Source organism: Glossina fuscipes, unplaced genomic scaffold, assembly GCF_014805625.2.
Source record: "Glossina fuscipes isolate IAEA_lab_2018 unplaced genomic scaffold, Yale_Gfus_2 42, whole genome shotgun sequence".
NCBI classification, from domain to species: domain Eukaryota; kingdom Metazoa; phylum Arthropoda; class Insecta; order Diptera; family Glossinidae; genus Glossina; species Glossina fuscipes.
Window position 1 is genome coordinate 2,212,956 of NW_023998426.1, and position 19,176 is coordinate 2,232,131.

Genomic DNA, 19,176 nt, shown 5'->3' on the forward strand with positions numbered 1-19,176 from the left:
AAGTGCGATATTTTGCAAAAAAATTAAAGAAAAAAAAAATGTTAAAATCGTCTTTTGTACTATCACTCCAGCTATCTCGGTATTATTTACCTATCTGGTTAATTAGGTAGATAGATGAAAAATGGGTGAGGCTTTATTACTTTTAATATCAATTATATTACATAAATTTAACAATAAATAAAGGGATTTTTTAAACGATGCGTTTCAGTTCATCGAGAAGTATTCAATCAGAACAATTAATAAATCGGTGGATATTTTTAAATTACTTATAATACGAACTCAAGTTTATTATTATTATATATTGTGTTAGTTAGTATGGATTTTGAAAAGTCTTTCAATGCAATTGAAATAATTCATAATAATAAAAAGATTACGAAGCGTAAGTGACATAAATTTCATAGGCTTGCGTGTTTTAAGGGAATTTTACGCATGTGCATTATGTGTTTGTGCAACGCAACAAATAGCAACGACGTATAAAGAACAGTTATGTTGATGTTGATTTATGTTAATGTTAGCAGTGCCGCTTATACATATTAAGTGTTTGCAAAAATGTTGGTCACTTTTTCGGTTGAAAAATGCATTTATTGTGGAAAATTGGTGCAACATACATTAATCAAGATAGTTTCTATCATTTTCTACAACATGTTAAAATGCTTTTGGCAACGTGGCGATATCATGTGGAAAGAATTTATATCTGGTTCGCAGCGATCCGTCCACCGCTCCATTTTCGCACTTCTTCAAACTTGCGGACTCGCGTACCAGCCGAGCCATTCTTTCCCGATTTAGGCAAGAGATAATCAAGAGGCGCCATATCTGGTGAGTACGCTGGATGTGGTAGAACTTCCCACGCTCAATGATGAGCAGCGTACGCTGAATTAATCAATCAGTTATTTTATGTGGAGGAATGTCAAAACCATCAGATTTAACCGTATTGTGCAACGGTATTTCCCATTTTTTAAACATTTTTACTTATAAAATTCGATGATCAAAATTTTTGGAAACGCGTCATTAAGGAAATCGTGCATATACTTGCTTGAATTGGTTTTTATCTAAAAAAAATTTTTTTTTTTAATCTAAAAATCCAAATTAATTGGACCAAGTGAGAAAATAATATTCCGCCGCGACCGAATTTTTTATTACCATCATGGTAATCATAAGAAAGATTAAGCAAACGAAATTTTCTCTATTAGCGGCCATCTTTTTCCTTTTTTAGAACGAAATCGGAAATTTACATCGTCAATCTTTCATAATTTGCGATTAACGAGCAAAAACATGGAAAACAAACGCGTTCTCAGGTTTAGTTGCATAGGCACGTCCTTTGACTAGTTTAAATCATTTTCAAATTATTTCGCAACTTTCTCGCTGATATCTTCATTTTGATGGATGTCTATTTGATGTCTATCACTGATACTACACAGTAGATCAGAAGGACAGATGACCAGATGAAAGATAAACATTTCATTCAAAAATAGGTCACACTTTATATTGAAAGTTTATTAATTTATTAATAATTAATAATAGGCTGCAATAAACGCTTGTCGCGCCAATAAGACTCTAAGCGTCTTCTTCAATATAGTTAAACAATCGCTTAAATATTGAAAATATTGAACAGTTTTACATATGTGTTATTATTGTTTTATTTATAACTAATAGAAAAAGGACTATAAATGCAAATATACAGTTTCAGTATCGAATCCAAAGGCTGGAAAATGAGGTCCTCAAGTAATTGGCCACAGCTGAATTGTTTTGCCTTCTTTTTGTGCTGGATTATCAGCTATTAGCCAATTTTCATTGGAGTTTCAGTTTTTTACCTACCGCGGAAAATATAGGTGTTGTATTGGGCTAGGGTTTATTCTTTATTTACACGTGCGATTCAGCTACAATAACAACCGAATGGGGTATAGTCTTCAAAATAAATATTAAGCTAAACGTTAGGACTAACTTTTACTAAGTGAAAACAAGTAAAAAACCTTGTAGACGGGCAAAGCCGACCATTAGATACCGTACCCCACTTTGCCTAATGCAGATAGTCACCTTTTTTGGCAATCATATACCAAAAGTTACACATTATCTTTATGCAAAGGCGTACTTTCCACGAAAGCATATCATTCAAAAAATAGATGTACTTGGTCTAAATTCGATTAGGTTGATTTCTATGTCTATTTACTTTTATGAAATAATTTTCGCTGTGAACAGTAAAAATTATACCTCTTTCATAAAAATTCACCTTTTGCAGGAACGGTTATATAGGAAAGGAATTAAAAAAATCATCCCAGCCGATCAAAATTTAGGTTGTCCAAATATCCTTACAGAACAACGTTTGTCGAAAAACTTCGAAATTTACAGTTTTTTTTCCATATAACGACTTTTGAACATGTGGCGTCAGTCTATCACATTTCACTAAAATATCCCCAAAATTGTGACATGTGCTTGGACATAAATTTAAGTGGGTAGGCAGATAGAAGGACAATCAGGGCTAGAATCAATTGTTGCATCGATCGATAGAATAAAAACTGGGTCTATCTTAAGCCCTTCTGGATGTTATATACGTTAATGTACACCGTACCACAAGTGGGGTAGGGTATAAGAAGACAAAATGGTTGGACAGTTCTAGCTTAGCGGCAGACCCGCAGTCAGGGTAAGTCCCAGCTAGGAGTGACGCGACGCAACGTACGAAAACTTGGGAACCAAAAAATAGTGAATTCAGGTTCAATTTACGAATCGTATGAAGATTTAAACATTAGAAATTAATTATAAGTCCTTCGTAGTCAAGGTCTTATGAATATAACAGGTTAGGAACAGTTAATCTCTCCTAATAAGATTAATCAAACCTCCGTCATGCCCATTTTAAGGGATTGTTGCTATGAAGCATTTTCTTTTCTTTCCTTCGCTTGTCCTACATGTTGTTGGTTCTTAAGCTCAAAACGTTTTTTAAGTTGTAAAGTAACACTTTCTTTCCCTGCCATTTGTATCAAATAAGACGAGTTGGGATGCAATAGGTTATTGCCTATAATTTAAGATGTACTCGTTAAAATACAAATCATACAAAATCAAAATGAAATGAAATGAAAAAGCTAAAAAAGCAGAAATTAGTTGCAATGCCATATGAATATATATATATATATATATGCATATGTAACCGCCGAGCTCTTATCTTTTACTGCTTCTACTATTATTCCTATTGTATATGTATGTAAAAGTAGTCCATCATCTGAAATGTATACAAGCTAAACCTTGATTGGAGGGCAAATAGAGTGTAAGAAGCAAAAATACATCATAATATTGAAAATACAATAATAGGTATGAGTTTATTAGTGCAGATCAGTTTATAAAATTGAAACGGTAAAGTCTTACTCAAGCGCATAGTTTAACGCGATATGGTTCAACATAAACTTGGGGAAACGCTTCCCTTATTACATAAATACAATGTGGAGAAAGGACTTCATTTTACAAAAAGTTAATTTCGTTCACACTTGTAAATACGTATATAGCAGTGATGTAATTTTTTTTTTAATCTTAAAGATGTTATATGCATAACATAACACACATAACATCAGGCGTCATTCGAATAAGTTCTTGTAATTTTTTATAAGCGACGACTCTCCATTTTGCGCTTTTCAAGTGCTGTCTGTCAGCCTTATAGAGTCTTCATTTAAGGCAGCTAGCTTGGAGTAGTTAAATCAACAAAGGACAGCTGATGCTAAAAATGATGACATTACGATTTTGTTTTTTTTTTGGGAAGCTTGTACTCCTGTGTGAAGCTTGGCTTGGACAACTGAAATGTGCTACCATTGCTTGTGGCCTGACTAGAGCTTAGATGCTTATGTAGTTATCTGAGAAATGCGGCTCATGTGGATAGCACAAAAGAACAGTTGCCCTTTCGCCACACAATATATGCCTGACAATAGATAATGCTTTCAATAACACATCTTTTGTCGGTCTTTGGAAATAAGAACTTTCTTCAGAAGACATTATTATTATTAGTGATTTAGCCAGAGAAAACATTTTTTTTTTTTTTTTTTTTTGGTTTGGTGGTTGGTTGGCGATGGACTAAGCCAAAAGATTTGTGGCTTATATATCCAGATAATAAACTGTCCTAATTTTTGGTCAGAAATATATATATAAAACGGGACAAAAAAAGAAAAAGAGACGCCGTAATAAGTGGACCCGGTATGTTAACTGTAATTGAGTTTGTGTGTGTGGGTGTGTATATATAACAGTGCTGGTTGAGCTGTTAAAACTCAAAGAGCTTTGCAAACCTTGGCTGAAAACAAAAAAGGACTGCTATAGTAATAGAAAATGATTGAAAGAAAAAATAAATTAAAACGCTTTTCAAATGAAGCAAATTAATTCCCCGAGATAAGGTATCTTTTTTGCTGCAAAGAGATCGAAGAGACTATCCTCTATCTTAAAGAAGCTAAAAGAATCTCTAATGCCATCAAGTCTGCGACATATAAAGATTAGATGCTCAGCAGACTCGCAAACATCACATGGAATAGCGCGAACTATTTTTAAATAACCTTTACCATAAGTGTGCCAACTCATGACTCTATAAAGAATTTTCCCAGGAATTAAAAGAAGCCATAGAAAAGGGTTTGAATTGAAATGTGGGATTAAAGGCAATTGGATTTAACACGCGCGATCCCTTTACATTCGCCATTTAGCTATTGGAGGATGTGGTTGCGAATTGCCCGAATTGCTTCATGGGGAGTGTATTTGGTGGACAAAATTGTCTCATCAACTGCTTAATTTCTGACTAGAATGTCGATGACCATTGATGTAATTCCACAAAAAGCGCGGATTGCCATCACAACATTACTTTTTACTCGTGATAGCTCTATGTGTCCTTTTCGCTTTTCTAACTGCAGACCTCTTTATTGGCAGTTTCATCGTCGTCCTTACTCGAAATAGAAGACGCGTTCCCCAATCGAGGGAAATTGTCATCGTAGAAGATGTTGTCAAGACACTCGAAGTAGTTTTAGGAAAACTTCTCTTTTACTTCTGTATAGGAGAGGTTTTTAATGGCCATGATCTTATTGATGTTTAATTCCAGCTCCCTGTTCCGGCAACACTTGTGGAGAGTGTTGTGCTGAATTGACCCACAGGACAAGCACTCCATCTTCTCACAGTTCACACACTTCGGAGACTTCCCACAGTTCAGGCATCTGCTCTGCTTAGCTTTACAGAATTTGAAACGTGACCGTACAAAATACTCCACCGGCAGATGACAATAAATAAATTTGATTGACTTAGGGAGGGCTTTACTTTTGAAGCCGATTTTGATGCTGGTTGTGGGAATCTACCCATCCTTGTTTGTGGGGTTCCTTCTTTGAAAACGGACAACGGACTTGATCGGAATGTCGCACACGGCGTTGTTAATTATCAGAAGATACATTACTCGAATTTTAAATTAAGCACACCATCAATGGTCGCGGTTACAAATCTCAAGTGCGGTAGAATTTTTAATAAAGCCGATAGACTCAGAGTGCTTTCAGACTACAGTCTTTGATTTTATTTCTCTGGCTAAATTAATAAGACTAACAATAATAATAATATATGTCTGTAGCATCTAACGCTGGGGCCATCTTGAAGATATCTGGAGAATTTAACATCAAGTTCTGTGGCTGTAATAGAGCTGCTAAACTAACTATCAAATCTATCTTAAAAAAAAAAGAAGTCTTACCCGCTTGTGGTCATTCTACTCTTTACTTGTAGAGTTCGTTTCTTTGGTCTAAATAATCTGTCTGTATATACAAGAGGCATAATTGTGTTTTATAATTGTAACATAAATTTTGCAGCAAATAACTTCGGAGCACGACATGTTCAGGCTTTGCTTATGTTCTTTGGCGTATGTTTCAGTTATTTTCTACGGGTGAACATATCAGCCGCAATTGTACCAATGACCCAGTTCAATGCCGGATATGCAAGTTACGAATATTGGGATTCTCGTATAAAGAGCTTAATATTAAGCAGCTTCTTTTGGGGTTATGTGTTGGCCCAAGTACCAGCTAGTATGTTGGCAAGGCGTTTTGGCGGCAAAATTATCTTAGGTGGAGCTACAGCCGTAAGTGCCGTAATTACTGTGTTCCATCCTTTAGCGGTCGTTAAAGGCGACTGGCAATTGCTTTGCTTTTTACGGGTGCTAGTAGGTTTAATGCAAGGTGTAGTTTATCCATGCCTACATACACTACTAGCTAGGTGGGTGCCGCACAGTGAACGTGGGTTTCTGTGTACATTTGTTTATTCTGGTGCACAGCTTGGAACGGCCATTTTATTGGTTATAAGCGGAAGTATATTTAATTCAAATATGAGATGGCCGGGAATATTTTATATATCCGGTTCTATTGCCCTGCTATGGTCTTTAATATTTCTTTTATTTGGTTGTGATTCACCCCGTAATTCAAATAATATTTCAAAGGCTGAAAGAAACTACATAGAAGCATCAACTGGCGCTACTGAACAAAGTGAGGTTAGTAAAATAAAATCTGAAAGCTTTAAAAGAATATAAATGAAATTCATATAACAAAATATCCCTTATAGGATGTGGATGTTCCCTGGAGATCTATATTCACTTCCGTGCCATTTTTTGCCTTGATTGCAGCTCATTGTGGCTTCACCTGGGGATTTTATACCCTTTTAACTGAAGTACCTACCTACTTAAATAGTGCATTAAACTTGGATATGAAATCTAATGCTCTATTATCTGCTCTTCCATATTTTGTCATGTGGATATTGTGTTTAATTTTAAGTCCCATAGCCGATCTCTTAATCCGACGTCATATTACCAGCGTGACCGTTTCAAGGAAACTATTCAATTCGATTGGTCAATGGATTCCGATGATGTGTCTCATTGCACTCAGTTACATAAACCAAACTGCAATAACATTATCTGTAGTTTTACTTACTGTCGCCATTGGATTTAATGCTGCTTCCTTCTGTGGTTATTTGGTAAATCATATGGACTTGTCACCGAATTTTGCAGGTCCATTGATGGGAATTACAAATGGAATTTCGAATCTATTATCGATTTTCGCTCCATTGGTCGCAGGCGTTGTAATTCACAACGAAGAGGATCCGGAAGAATGGCGTAAAGTATTCTTAATAACTGCCACCGTTTATTTTTTATGTAATCTATTATTCGTGGTGTTTGGAAAAGCAAGCGTTCAGCCTTGGAACTATAAATTAAGAAATGTTGCATCGACCTCAACCAACAACGGTTCAACACTAACGTCAATTAGCACGATAGCCTACGAAAACAATTTGACATCATCAACGCCTGGCTGATTCATAATTATTATTGCGTTTGTTTGCGATCCATTACTAATTAGTATATAGTTGCAAATAAAAGCCCGATTACTTTAGCTGCTAGCAAAAATATCTTGCCAAGAAGATAACTTTAAAAATACTCAGACTACTTTAGCTGCTAGTAAATATGATATCAAGCCAAGAAAATAACTTTGATAAGATTTTTGGAAAAAAAAGTATTGAAATTCGTAACCAAAATATGTAACTTTTATTATATGCTAACTTGCTCCGTGAGTATTTGCGTTATTTTCATATTGTTTTTATAACTTGTACTTGACGCTTTCAATTTTGCGGAAAATGTAGAACACACTCCATAACGTAGCAAACCAACTAATGGCAATGGTGCCGTACAAGACCGATGTGTACGCGTTTTTGTTGCCTACCGGTATATTAGCCGTCAGGGAAGATTTGGAATGATAAACTTGCTGTAATAGCATCCAATTGCAGCTGTCGTCATTAATAGTTTCGTTTGTTTGCGGATTTATAGTCAATTGATCAAAGTTTAAACAATATTTGGTGATGGAATCAAGTTTCGTATACTTTTCTAATAAGACTTCCTCATTTCGTCGACAATTGATGTACATTATTGGCTTTGGTAGCTGCACAGATGCAAAGCGGCTACGAAAAATTATTGTTAAAACTTGAGACTCTATTTTGCTATTAAGTCTTTGTACTTGACACGATGAGGGGCATGGTAACGATAATGTATAGGTAAAATTGCATTATCTTCAAATTTAGGTACGCCTCGTAGGAAAATATCGAAAGAATTTGCTTTTTCCGTAGGTACTTCAATGTCCACAAATCTTGGAAAAATACTGTTTAACTGGAAATCAAGATATTTAAGTGGACGTGATATATATATAGTGCATATAAATATGTACATTTCTAGCTAACCTTTTTCAGTCTTCTCAAGTCTTTTAATTCATCAGTACTGACATACATAGTAGCCGGTAGACGTTGTTTTAAAACGTATTCACATTTGCTGCCCACCATTGAATCGTTGAAGTGAACTGTGTACACAATTTTTCTATCAAATATCCAGACAAGTAACGGTTTTTCATTTATTTATTTCCTTAGTAATACGAAGACTACCTGTGCAATCCTGAACCAAGCAACTCAATCTCCACTATTGGCATTTTTAAATCGCTACTTTGCGAGGAATCCAGCAAAATATACATTATAATTACGAAAATGCGCATAACTTTCTTAATAATTTAGCCTAGAACAGAAAAATAAAATTTTTAAGTACTTAAACCGAATTATTATTATTATTATATTACTTAAAGTTAATGATGTTAACTAATGTAAATATTATTAGAAATGAGCGCTTTGTCCTTAAAAAAATTTTAAAAAAGCGCTAACAACAAAAATATGTTTAACAATCAACTTTGCACTAAAGTTATTTACAAACCTTCAGAATTTAAGAACACTCGTATTGTATATTGTACACGCATTCAGATCTGCAGAGGAATGTTTTGTTCTTGTTATTATTGTCAACGAATTATTGCAGACTCGTTGCATGCAAATTTTCGCATAGCGTTCGAAATTCTCAGATTATTCTGACATTACCTGTTTACTGCTGATAACACAAACGAAAACTAAAAATGACTACTATAAGTCCGCGCCAGGGAAATTTTATCTAAAATGTGATACGGGCTTTTAGTTTTACTAACAAAATAATCGAAAAGAGAAAAAGTATAATATGACGAGCAAGTGTGCTACAGTCCGGCACAACAGACCATTATATTTTATTATTTTTTTTCTCAAGTCATACACGCGAAAACGACATATGTGTACTGCATAGTACATTCATCCCGAAACATGCAACATCGTATATCCAGATACCATAATTCATAGCTGTAGCTAGTAGTACAGATATTTACAATAATGACGAAATAGCAGGGTGTGAAAAGTTAACATAAGTGTATACAAATCTTAAACTTACAAAGATGGAATTTATTGAGGGTTAATAGAAGAGTAATGCTGATGATGGTATTGTAGATTTCCTTCTATAATTTCTTCTTTAACGTTTCTTCCAATGCATTTTTGAAGCTGCAACCTTTCCATGACATCATCCATATTCGGTATAGCTTTTAATACAGACAAACTATCAGTAACACGGGCTGTTTTGAGTTTGTCTTTATGGGAAAGGTTCGCAGCGTGAAGGATAGCTCTGGCTTCGGTTGTGACAGTTGAAGCACTTTCGTGACTTTAAAATAAATAATGATTAGTTAAAAAATTGGATAAGCACAATTATATTATGGCTACCGTTACAAAATATTTTCAATTCGACTTTGGATACCACAACTAGTTTGAAAATAAATTGATTGTCATTTTTTTTCACGTCTTTGAAACTTCTACTATCCGCGAACGTGTTCATTAATAATATATTTGCATAAAAAAAGTTGACAAAATGAGGCATCATTTTCGTCTTCGGTTTAAAAACTCCCAAATGGTAAAACCACACTTGGCAGCCACGCTAGAACCAAAATTACGAAATCAATGTAAGCGTCACTGAGAGATATAACTTTCTGAAGAAAGGAAAGAATCATTATCTTGACCTTAATGAACTCCTTAGCCGGCCATTCACCAGAAGTGACATTGAGAATACGTTGAGGTCAGTCCAGTACATTCTTTTAACATTCTATTTGCAAATGTTTGTATACGTTTCTCAACATATTTTGGAAAATTACAAGTTGTAGAATGTGCAAACTCAATCTTGGACCTAAAGCTTTGTACACAGTTAAAATTTTTCTGGGAGGCAAGCCTGACCGATTGTTAGTCATGACTTTGATGATATTGCATCCAGATTGACAGTCTTTGAAGGCTTTCTCATAACGCCCACGAAGAGTTAGGCTGTCATACAAAGTTCTATAAGGAAATCGATGGGTTTTCACCTGATCACTTTAGTTTCTTTGATAAAGGGCCTTAGAACCATTGGCAAAATAAATAGCATTTATTTTGCTGGGATTAAAATGTAAATTAAGATCGGCACATGCATCGCAGCAAAAAAGGTTACCTTTTATCGAGAGATTATTCCCGCCCACTGAAAAGGATAAAACCGCATATACAGTTAGGAAATCATCTGCATATTGAAAAATATGAGTTTGTTCATCTTGACGATCATACTAAGTAGCTGTATATACGTTGAAGAGTATGGGACTCAAATAACTGCTTTGTGGAATGTCACCATACACAACAACTTTTTCTGTACCCATTACCAAAACACGCTTAAATAAAAAGTTTAGTATTCACGGACGTACTTGAAGAGAAATTGAAAAGTTTAGGAGAATTCTGCCAAGCTTAATGAAGTTGACGCAATCATAGGCTTTGCTAATACCCAGGGAAAACGTTACAACCATTTTGCCAGCTTTTAAATTAGCGAAAAAAAAATATAATCCATTAACGCACATATTCGTGGATTTGCGTTTTTGATCGCCATTAGAACGAGCTGGAACAATGTTCCCAGTTTTTAAGATATCCATTAGTCTCTTCTTGACCATGCAATTTGCTTAAATCATTTAAGTCTTGACCTGCTTTAGGAGTGGGAACTATTTTGATACAGACAGTGCTCTGACCATATCGTACTTAACTCCATCACAACCTGTAACGGTAGCCCTCTTCTGGAATGTAAAACATTCATGTACGTTTGTGTGTATTGTTACTAAAAGGAATTGAAGTTATTGTAATCGGTTTGACACATGAAATCTAGCTCTTGAGGATATCCAAGTATCTTTTATTATCATGGTCATTCCACACAGCATAACTGTTTAATTTTCGACAGTAATGTCGATGACCATGGATGTAGTTCCAGAAAAAACGCGAGCTACAACTACCACATTACTCTTTAATCGGGATAATTGTGTGTGTATATTCAGTGAAGTTGCCTGGATTGATATATTTACTTTTTTTTTGTTTGTACTTTCACCAAGGTACAGGTGTGAAGGAATTCAATATCAGAAAGGTTGGTTCTAGCAAACTTGTTCTCAGGCTGAAAACCACTTTGAATTGATGGTAAATCAGACGGAAAATTAACTTAAGAAATAAAATTTTCTATTTTCATAACGGAATTGTTGCAACTGTGGAATAAAATGCGAGAGTGCTGACTTCTGCCAATTGAACCATTGGACGTGTTCCAGTTGAATGATAAAATAGTGCAATTAGAAAAGGTTAGATCTAAGACACTGCTTGCCGCGCGACCACCCCGATTACAGGGAAAGGTAGTTATCGTTATTTAAGACATTTAAACTGATGGCATTAATGGCATTTATGAGGATCTTGTCTTTGTTGGTCGAGACTCGATCGCCATATAAGCAATGTGTTGCATTGAAATCTCCAGCTAGAATCGCATTTTGTAGGCAGTCAAGAAAGTCACATAATCTCTGAATCTCATCACGAAAGGTTTGTACGTCGAGAGTAGGTGGAAAGTAGCATGTTGCTATGAAAAGATTCGCTTAAAGGTTCATGGTTTTCATGATGATAACGTAAACAGCAGAGTTGCAGGGAATATGTTTGAAATTGACGCTTTTCTTAACTAATATACTAAAGCCACTATAGTCGTCAACTCGGCATTTGGTGGTTGAAGTATAATTGGAAACTTTAACTTCAAAAAAAATGTCATGCCTCAAAAAAACTTCACGTAAGATGCAGAAATTAATGTTCTTCGAGCTAAGTTAAAAATCCAAAAATGGTAGGTTACGCCGAACACTTTGGACATTATATTGTAAAAACGAGACCATGCTTTAAATAAGAACGGAACACGCTTGATCGTAGCTTGCACAATGTGATATTTTTCTTCAAATTCCTTAACAAGATTCAGAAGAATCATTGGACGGATACATTCTTTAATCGCAGAGACTAATCCGTTAAGAACGCAAATTGTTGTTCGAAATTATTGTCCGCTGAGATCTTGGGGGTGAACTGGAAGAAGACAGATTTCCTTTTAACGATCGTAATAAATTTTTTCTTTGTTAGCATCTTATTAACGTTCTCATTATCATCCTTGGCCAATTGGCGGACGAGTTCCGCAAAGGAGGGGAATTCTCATCGTAGGAATTATCATCCAGACATTCAAAGTAGTTTGAGGAAAACTTCTCTTTCACTTTTTTGTAGGAAAAATTGTTAATGGCCATAATCTTGTTGATATTTATTTCCTGCTCTCTGTTCGGGCAACACATGTTTCGAGTGTTGTGTTCACCTGAACCACAGAATAAACACCTCATCGCTTGGTAGTGTTCGGTACATTTAGGAGACTTACCACAGAACTTCGACACATGCCCATATGGCCCCATTTAAAGTATTGCTTTAAGGCGCGTACGATATACTCCACGGAAAGTTTGCAAAAATTGAATTTGATCGGTTTGGGGAGGGCCTTTAAAACCAATTTTAATATTTGTTGTGAGCATAAAATCGTCCTTGTCGTTGGGATTTGTTCTTCGAAGCCCGGCAGCAGACTTAATGGAAGTATCGGACACTGCTTTTACAATGATCCCATTTACATCCCACATACATACATAGGAATATTGCGAATAAATTCGATCCTTCCGTGAAAGATCTCGGTATATGCGCTTTTACATTTTTTTGATTAAACTGATTGTTTTTAACGAAGTAGTTAGCATTAAAAGCAGAGCTGAACAGCAATTTGGCTCCACCCTTGCTTACCAAGTTTAATTGTTTTAAACCGTTAGTGTTGAAAATAATCATAAAAGAAAAGATCCGAATTGACGTTCGTCGCTCACACAATATATCACAAATGAGAATTTGTCGCAGGAACAGTCTTTGCATTCATGAGACCCCCTATATATGGTGTCGTGTAAAAAGCATATGGCCAAAATTCTATTTGGTTGATTTACCAATTACAGATTTTTATCATAAAATATTAAGAACTAGATTTTTTTGACGTAAAAATCTTACTTTTCATTAGACCGAATTTTTCTTGTAACGACTTGTCAAAATAAGGCTTTTAATTTCATCAAAATATTTTTTGATTTAAATATTGCGGTATGACGTATCAAGCTATATATTACAAATATTTTGCTTTTATCTTTATACTAAAATTTCTTTCGTATTTTAAATATCTAACTTTTTCTGACCTGCAAAACACCCATTTCTTTATGGCTTCGTATTGGTAAAAACTTAAATGAAAAATAATTTATTTTTTCCGCTCTTTCTTTCGTTTCCCCGATTAATAAGCATTATCTATTCTTCATCCATTACATATCAATACCTGCACAATTTTTTTATTTATAAAAAAGTTTGTAAAATGTAATGTTTTTCCCAATTTTCACGCGCTTATTCAGTTTTGAGGCCGCTGAAATAGCCACACGGTTTTTATGTAAACAAACAAGTAACAACAAGCAGCATATGTTAAGATTTCGAAATAATTAAGATTAATGTACATTTCAAAGCATTGAGAATTTAGCCTTTTAATAGTATTGTTAGGAGCAGAAAAAAAACAAATAAAACAAAACAAAAATGCCTCTAATAATTACATTTTGCCAAGAAATACACGCTTATAAATTTCTGCACCAGTTTTGGCCAGCTTGTCCGCCATCTCGTTACCTTTAATGCCTTTATGCGCCTTAACGTAGTTCTACATTGAATTCAAAATATTTACACAAACGATAAAATTCATTTTGATATTTATAACTTACCCACTTAACATCTAAACTCTGATCCTGCAATAAGTTGTCTAACTCTTTAAAGTCGACTTCGTTTTTAACACGGTCTCCACTCTTTAAATGCCAATTTTTCGCTTTCCACCCTTTTATCCAAAGTGTTACTGCATTAATAAGAAATTGAGAGTCTGTGCTAATGCATAGTTTATTTATCCCCAGTTTCTGCGCCGTTTTCACAGCATATATTGCTGCTTGTATTTCTCCTACATTATTAGTTACTCTACCTGTTACAGGTTCAGCAACATTCCTAAAGCATAGCCATGCTTCAGTTACACAATAATTTAGTAATTCCATATATTTTTTACTTACAACGGGTGATTATCACCAAAATAAACGCCAAAACCCGCAGAAGCATTTTTGCCTCCATTGTTAAAGCAAGACCCGTCGGTGTAAGCCAAAATATAGCCTTCCTCATTAATTTGAAATTCATAGGGTCCTACTTGTTTGATGCCGATTGGTTCAATTTTTCGAATTTTCGCAGAGCCGGACTCATTACCCGATTTTCGCTTTAGTCGATTTGGAGACTTTGAAGTCCCTTCCACTTCGGCTAAAGCATATAACTAAGGAATATGTTATTACTTTATTGTAAATATTATGTTAATGCGTAGTTACCAGATCGTTCTCAGTTATATCTCCTTCATCGTCATGGTTAATTGGCCAAAATTCTTTGTCCGTTTTTGCTGCCGATGTCGTGACATCTCCTATACAACCTTTCAAAAATTTTTTTTTTGAACTTTGAAAGTTGCAAATTTCATTTTCAATAGCTTCACCGCCGCGAATGAAGTCTTCAGCAGCTGAACGGGTAGGGAACTTCTTATATTTTGCTCCTTTAAATCCTTTCACTTGTTCCTCGCATTCTTTCCTTTGAGAAAAAATCCTTTTTAAAAAAACGAACACAACTGAGAGAAGCTCAAAAAGCTTACCAAGAATTATAAACACCTATTGCGCGTCCACAGGCTACGGCATAGAAAGACATCATACGCGTAATGCGTGCATTACTGAAAACGGTTCTCTGAAATAGCATATTTTGTTCAGAATACAAATAAATTTGAACAGTATTGCCAAGGTTGGAAACACAAAAATTTTTCCTTTCGAACGCAAAAAAAACTAAAAAATAAAGAACTAAAATATTGAAAGAAAAATCGACGAAACATTATTAAATTTTTTTACACACAAGAGGTACGTTGTAAAAAACACTGTGTTTATTTCTAGGCAGCAACTACGCTCTTTTATCAAGTACATTTCTTGCTCCAACAATCTTTTTCGAAAATTTTAGCATGGAGGATAAATTATGTTATTGCAATTGGCAGTGTTTTCAAACTGTTATTAAAATGAACCCTAAAGCAGTTAGGAGTTAGAGCTGCGTTGTCGCTAAAGACAGGCAGCAGAGAAGAGCAAATCTTTAAATTAAAGACATATTTGAACGACATTGAAAAATATATAAAAAGCGATATATTAAGCGCAGATGTCAAAATTCGCTGGGCTGACCAAGAAAGATAAAATAGTGCAGATCCATTTTGACGAGGTGTACACCAACCACGCGACGGTGTACTCTCGAGAAGATGATGAACTGCGGGGCTGCGGCTATAAGACCAAGGGAAAAAAAAAACAATGGAACATTACGGTGTGATAGTCTTCGCAGCACGAAGCCTCCTCACCTCTTTCAACATAGTGCTGGATAGCTATCCCCGCGTAAAAGGCCAAAATAACATGGGATGGGCCTTAGAAAAAAGCATAAAAGCGGCTGAAGAATTGGGGTTGGACGTGAGAGCAGTCGTCTGCGACCGAAATGTATCAAATGTGCAATATATAAAAAAATTTGGGAAGAACAAAATATACAATAGAAAGCGGGCAGACGGCAGCACACACTGCATCCGGGTATTGTACGATTATCCGCACCTACTAGAAACAATTCATAAAAATATAGAAACGAACAAAGACTACTATAATCTTGATGTAATCTCTGCAGTGGCAAATATGCGGCCGAAAAATTGTGCTATCTCCAATCAAAGAGGCTGGATGCCGGCCTACAGCAAGAGATGGAACATGGCCTTTTCGATGCAGGTAATGAGCGACGCGCAAATCGCAACGCTAGCTGTTGCATGATATTTGTTGGCATAGATTTTGGTTTAAAGATGTCATTATTTCAATAATATTGTTACTACCGTTGCTGTTTAACATAAAAGGCACTTTTGCCTTTTGTCTGCTTAAATGATTCAAATACAAAAATGTGCTCCTAAGACTGAATATAACTATGAAACTGAAGATAACATTTTCAGAAGAAAGACATATATTGGATGTCGATCACATCTTCAATATCAAATATATATATAGTTGGCGACCCCAGTCGTATAAGAATAAATTTTTGATATATGTGTCATTTGGTAAACGTACAAAAAACATAACAGAAGCAAAAACTAAATCATCCCAAAAATACGCGCATGTACAATGCTTTCTAGCTAAGATTTGACAGTGTTAGATACAACTTGCTTCGCATTTATACTATGAATTATGGTTCAGATATGAAATTCACAGAAAGGAAACTTCATAGCTCTTTTGGAACGGTCACCTTGTACTATTTAAAGGGAGAATTTGGAGGATAATACAGAAATCGAATTACATTTGGGTTACTCTAACAAAAAAACTAAATTCAAAATTTCGACATAGACATTTATTGCCGTAATGTGCTTGTATATTTAAAAAATTCACAAATATAGTTTTGCAACTCTCTTATAAAACATATCGCATATTGTTTCATTATTAATTATGAACTCGTCGTCTCCACAAAATTGCATAATTCCGGCGACCACGATTGCAAGGCATCCATGTGACTTAATTCTTCAGTCAAGAGGTTTTTATTAAATCTGCAATATCCTTTAATTCCATCCTCATTTAACACATCCATATGCTACCGTATATGTTCTGCCCGCTCAGCTAAATTAAATGAAACAACAAATTGCGACCACGACAGAATTTTGAATATTTATTGCATTTCAAAGAGGATTCAGTCAAAAATTTCGGTTTGCACATGAATAATAATTCATTAATTCATTAATGTGCTGTTGTATGTAACCAAAAACGGCTTGATAATATGATCGCCGTATGATCGCCAGTGTAAGGAGTTTGAAAGCGCACTTCTCTGGTGCAGTTAATTTCACGTGCCCAACATGGGCCGCCCTCTTGGCCCTTCATATAACCATATAGTAGTAGTCGGTACATTATAAATGTGTTTTGCTTTCATGAGATACATGTATTCGCTAGCCAAAGGCAGAAACTTTCTCAATAAATTTTTTCGTCATCCAAAAGTCTTTTATTAGTTTCTCTTGCTTTCTTTTATTGGAAGATTTTAAAATTATACTTTTCTTACTTCAAAGTTACTTAAGCTTACTTGTAAGGAATAGTAGTCCTATATTGAAATGGCAAAAGGTGTTAATAACATAAGATTCTAGACAAGGTCTTAAAAATTGCTACCTATAAGTTGAACTTCAACTAAATAATACTAAAGGGTGGAACTATCTGAAGCACTTGTGGATGTTGCATATAGCCGCGCAAATTTGACAAAAACCCTACCCGATGAATTGTGGGTAAAGAGGATGACAAGACTGTATAAACGCGGATAATCAACACACGAATGTTGGAAAAGGGTCCTAATACGTGAAGGCCGTAATTATTGGTTTGAAGACATTGATACCTAATGTTTTTGATATATATTACATCAAACAGAAATTATCCCGAAAAGCTAACTAACACAAGCGGAAAATTTTTTAAATTCTTTTATATGCACTGTATTAATATAACACTATGTTTCTACAGCATGCCCGATAAAATAAGAAACTCTAAACGGGGTGCGACGAATTCACTTTTTGCAGATGTGAGTGTCGTGGATGCCAGAAAAAAGATTGGGGAAAGCACCGTCATATTTGCGGAAAACCCAAACGAGTACACAATAAGCGTGGCGGAAACTGGTACGTATGCTATACTTACTTTGTGCACTATAGTTAAAAATTTTATTATTTGATTATTTTTATAATATAAAGTAGATCATTGCTAGCAAGCGCATCACAACAAACAAAAGTATGATATTGATGTTAGTTATGCTTCATTAAACAGAATCCTTGAAGAACAGAAAAAATCTGAGAACTCTTAGCTAATTGAACATTGAATTGCCGCGTTATCGTATCGAGAAAGAAGACGTTGATGTTGCCTACATTGATTATAGAAATTTTCACACTGGACTGAACTTGAAAGATTTCTTTTGGGCACCCAACGAGTACACTGTTAGTGGAGGCGCAAAAGAGCTGGTTGGACATGAAAACTATTCTTCATAATCGAAAAATGAAATTACAAGAGATAGTTGACATCTTAAAGAACATGCATTCACTAATTTTGCAAGAAAATTTGTGGTAGAAAAGTGCGTTCACGAAATTTATTTCACGTTCACCTACAGCCGAATAAATACTGATGACAAAATTCCACGTATTGCAGGTCTAGCCCCTAGTAATTACCTATTTGCAATTTCTAAAGGGATGCTCAACTGAATTCGCTTGAAACTGAATTTCCTTGAAGTATTGATCAGTGCATTAGCCGGCAAAAGCAAATCATTGAATCATTTACCTTTATTAATTTCCATAACATCTTTGATTTTCCATTATTAATGAGGTAGGATCTATTTTTTTTTTTTTCACATATTTGCTTTTCGTAACAATGGTTTACTTTCTTTTTCCTTTAAATATATTTCTAGATTGCAAGTTTTTGCTCTTGAAACAATCTACGAGAATCGTTATCGAAAAAAAATAAGTATGTGTTAACGAATGCGGTCATTCAACTGCTCGCTGCATGTTGTTCGATATCAAAAACCATTAACATTGAAAATCACGGTCGATGATGCTCGATATTAAATGAGTAAACTCGTTCCCAGGTTCGCATAAAGTGTACTAAAATTAAGGTTTAGTATTACGATTATTATGGGTATATTCAATTTGCTACTACTTCTACTGCTTTATTTATTACACATGCGCTGAAGAAAATTCACTATTATCATCTTTTTTATGCTTGGCCGTATAAAGATTTTCACTTGTTTTTATCTTGTCACCAAGGTGGTAATCTGCTCCCACAAACGAAGAAAAACCGCCTTTATAGCCGAAGTTACTCTCTTAATGACGGGAGCAGTGTTTGCCGCTTTTTGTGTAAATTC

The 19,176-nt window shown here is 35.0% G+C and overlaps 3 protein-coding genes across 7 annotated transcripts; 1 reads left to right on the forward strand and 2 right to left on the reverse strand.

The window, feature by feature from the left end:
- The first annotated feature begins 52 nt into the window (after positions 1 to 52).
- LOC119636865 (putative inorganic phosphate cotransporter) lies at positions 53 to 7,408 on the forward strand. Of its 5 annotated transcripts, none has more exons than XM_038032528.1 (3): positions 53 to 125; positions 5,799 to 6,469; positions 6,541 to 7,406. In XM_038032528.1, exons 1-3 carry the CDS (start codon positions 122 to 124, stop codon positions 7,282 to 7,284), a joined length of 1,419 nt encoding a protein of 472 aa, XP_037888456.1. In that variant the 5' UTR covers positions 53 to 121; the 3' UTR covers positions 7,285 to 7,406. The 5 variants fall into 5 exon arrangements, with proteins under 5 accessions (XP_037888456.1, XP_037888458.1, XP_037888457.1 ...); XM_038032530.1 differs by lacking the exon at positions 53 to 125 and adding an exon at positions 344 to 379 and having other exon boundaries at positions 5,860 to 6,469; positions 6,541 to 7,405; XM_038032529.1 differs by lacking the exon at positions 53 to 125 and adding an exon at positions 347 to 379.
- A 139-nt stretch (positions 7,409 to 7,547) lies between these two features.
- On the reverse strand, positions 7,548 to 8,483 carry LOC119637025. The gene is made up of 3 exons (XM_038032798.1): positions 8,398 to 8,483; positions 8,200 to 8,332; positions 7,548 to 8,027 (listed from the first exon to the last, which is right to left on the reverse strand). Exons 1-3 carry the CDS (start codon positions 8,481 to 8,483, stop codon positions 7,566 to 7,568), a joined length of 681 nt encoding a protein of 226 aa, XP_037888726.1. The 3' UTR covers positions 7,548 to 7,565.
- Positions 8,425 to 19,027, reverse strand: LOC119636867 (ribonuclease H1). The gene is made up of 7 exons (XM_038032532.1): positions 18,597 to 19,027; positions 14,906 to 14,994; positions 14,595 to 14,844; positions 14,292 to 14,542; positions 13,959 to 14,229; positions 13,797 to 13,897; positions 8,425 to 8,524 (listed from the first exon to the last, which is right to left on the reverse strand). The coding sequence occupies exons 1-7, from the start codon at positions 18,615 to 18,617 to the stop codon at positions 8,512 to 8,514; spliced, it is 996 nt and encodes a 331-aa protein (XP_037888460.1). The 5' UTR covers positions 18,618 to 19,027; the 3' UTR covers positions 8,425 to 8,511.
- Between the last annotated feature and the right edge of the window lie 149 nt (positions 19,028 to 19,176).

What these genes read in the sequence shown, in the direction of transcription:
- LOC119636867 (XM_038032532.1), bottom strand. Translation starts at nt 18,617, where the DNA reads ATGTTATGGAAATTAATAAAG. An exon ending in TGTTATGGAAATTAATAAAG is followed by an intron (nt 14,995 to 18,596) that starts GTAAATGATTCA and finishes ATGCTATTTCAG; the next exon opens with AGAACCGTTTTCAGTAATGC. An exon ending in AGAGTTTAGATGTTAAGTGG is followed by an intron (nt 13,898 to 13,958) that starts GTAAGTTATAAA and finishes AATTCAATGTAG; the next exon opens with AACTACGTTAAGGCGCATAA.
- LOC119636865 (XM_038032525.1), top strand. Translation starts at nt 3,378, where the DNA reads ATGGTTCAACATAAACTTGGGGAAACGCTTCCCTTATTACATAAATAC. An exon ending in AGGACTTCATTTTACAAAAA is followed by an intron (nt 3,457 to 5,798) that starts GTTAATTTCGTT and finishes TAAATTTTGCAG; the next exon opens with CAAATAACTTCGGAGCACGA. An exon ending in GCGCTACTGAACAAAGTGAG is followed by an intron (nt 6,470 to 6,540) that starts GTTAGTAAAATA and finishes TATCCCTTATAG; the next exon opens with GATGTGGATGTTCCCTGGAG.
- LOC119637025 (XM_038032798.1), bottom strand. Translation starts at nt 8,483, where the DNA reads ATGTATATTTTGCTGGATTCCTCGCAAAGTAGCGATTTAAAAATGCCA. An exon ending in CTTGGTTCAGGATTGCACAG is followed by an intron (nt 8,333 to 8,397) that starts GTAGTCTTCGTA and finishes GATATTTGATAG; the next exon opens with AAAAATTGTGTACACAGTTC. An exon ending in ACTTGAGAAGACTGAAAAAG is followed by an intron (nt 8,028 to 8,199) that starts GTTAGCTAGAAA and finishes ATTTGAAGATAA; the next exon opens with TGCAATTTTACCTATACATT.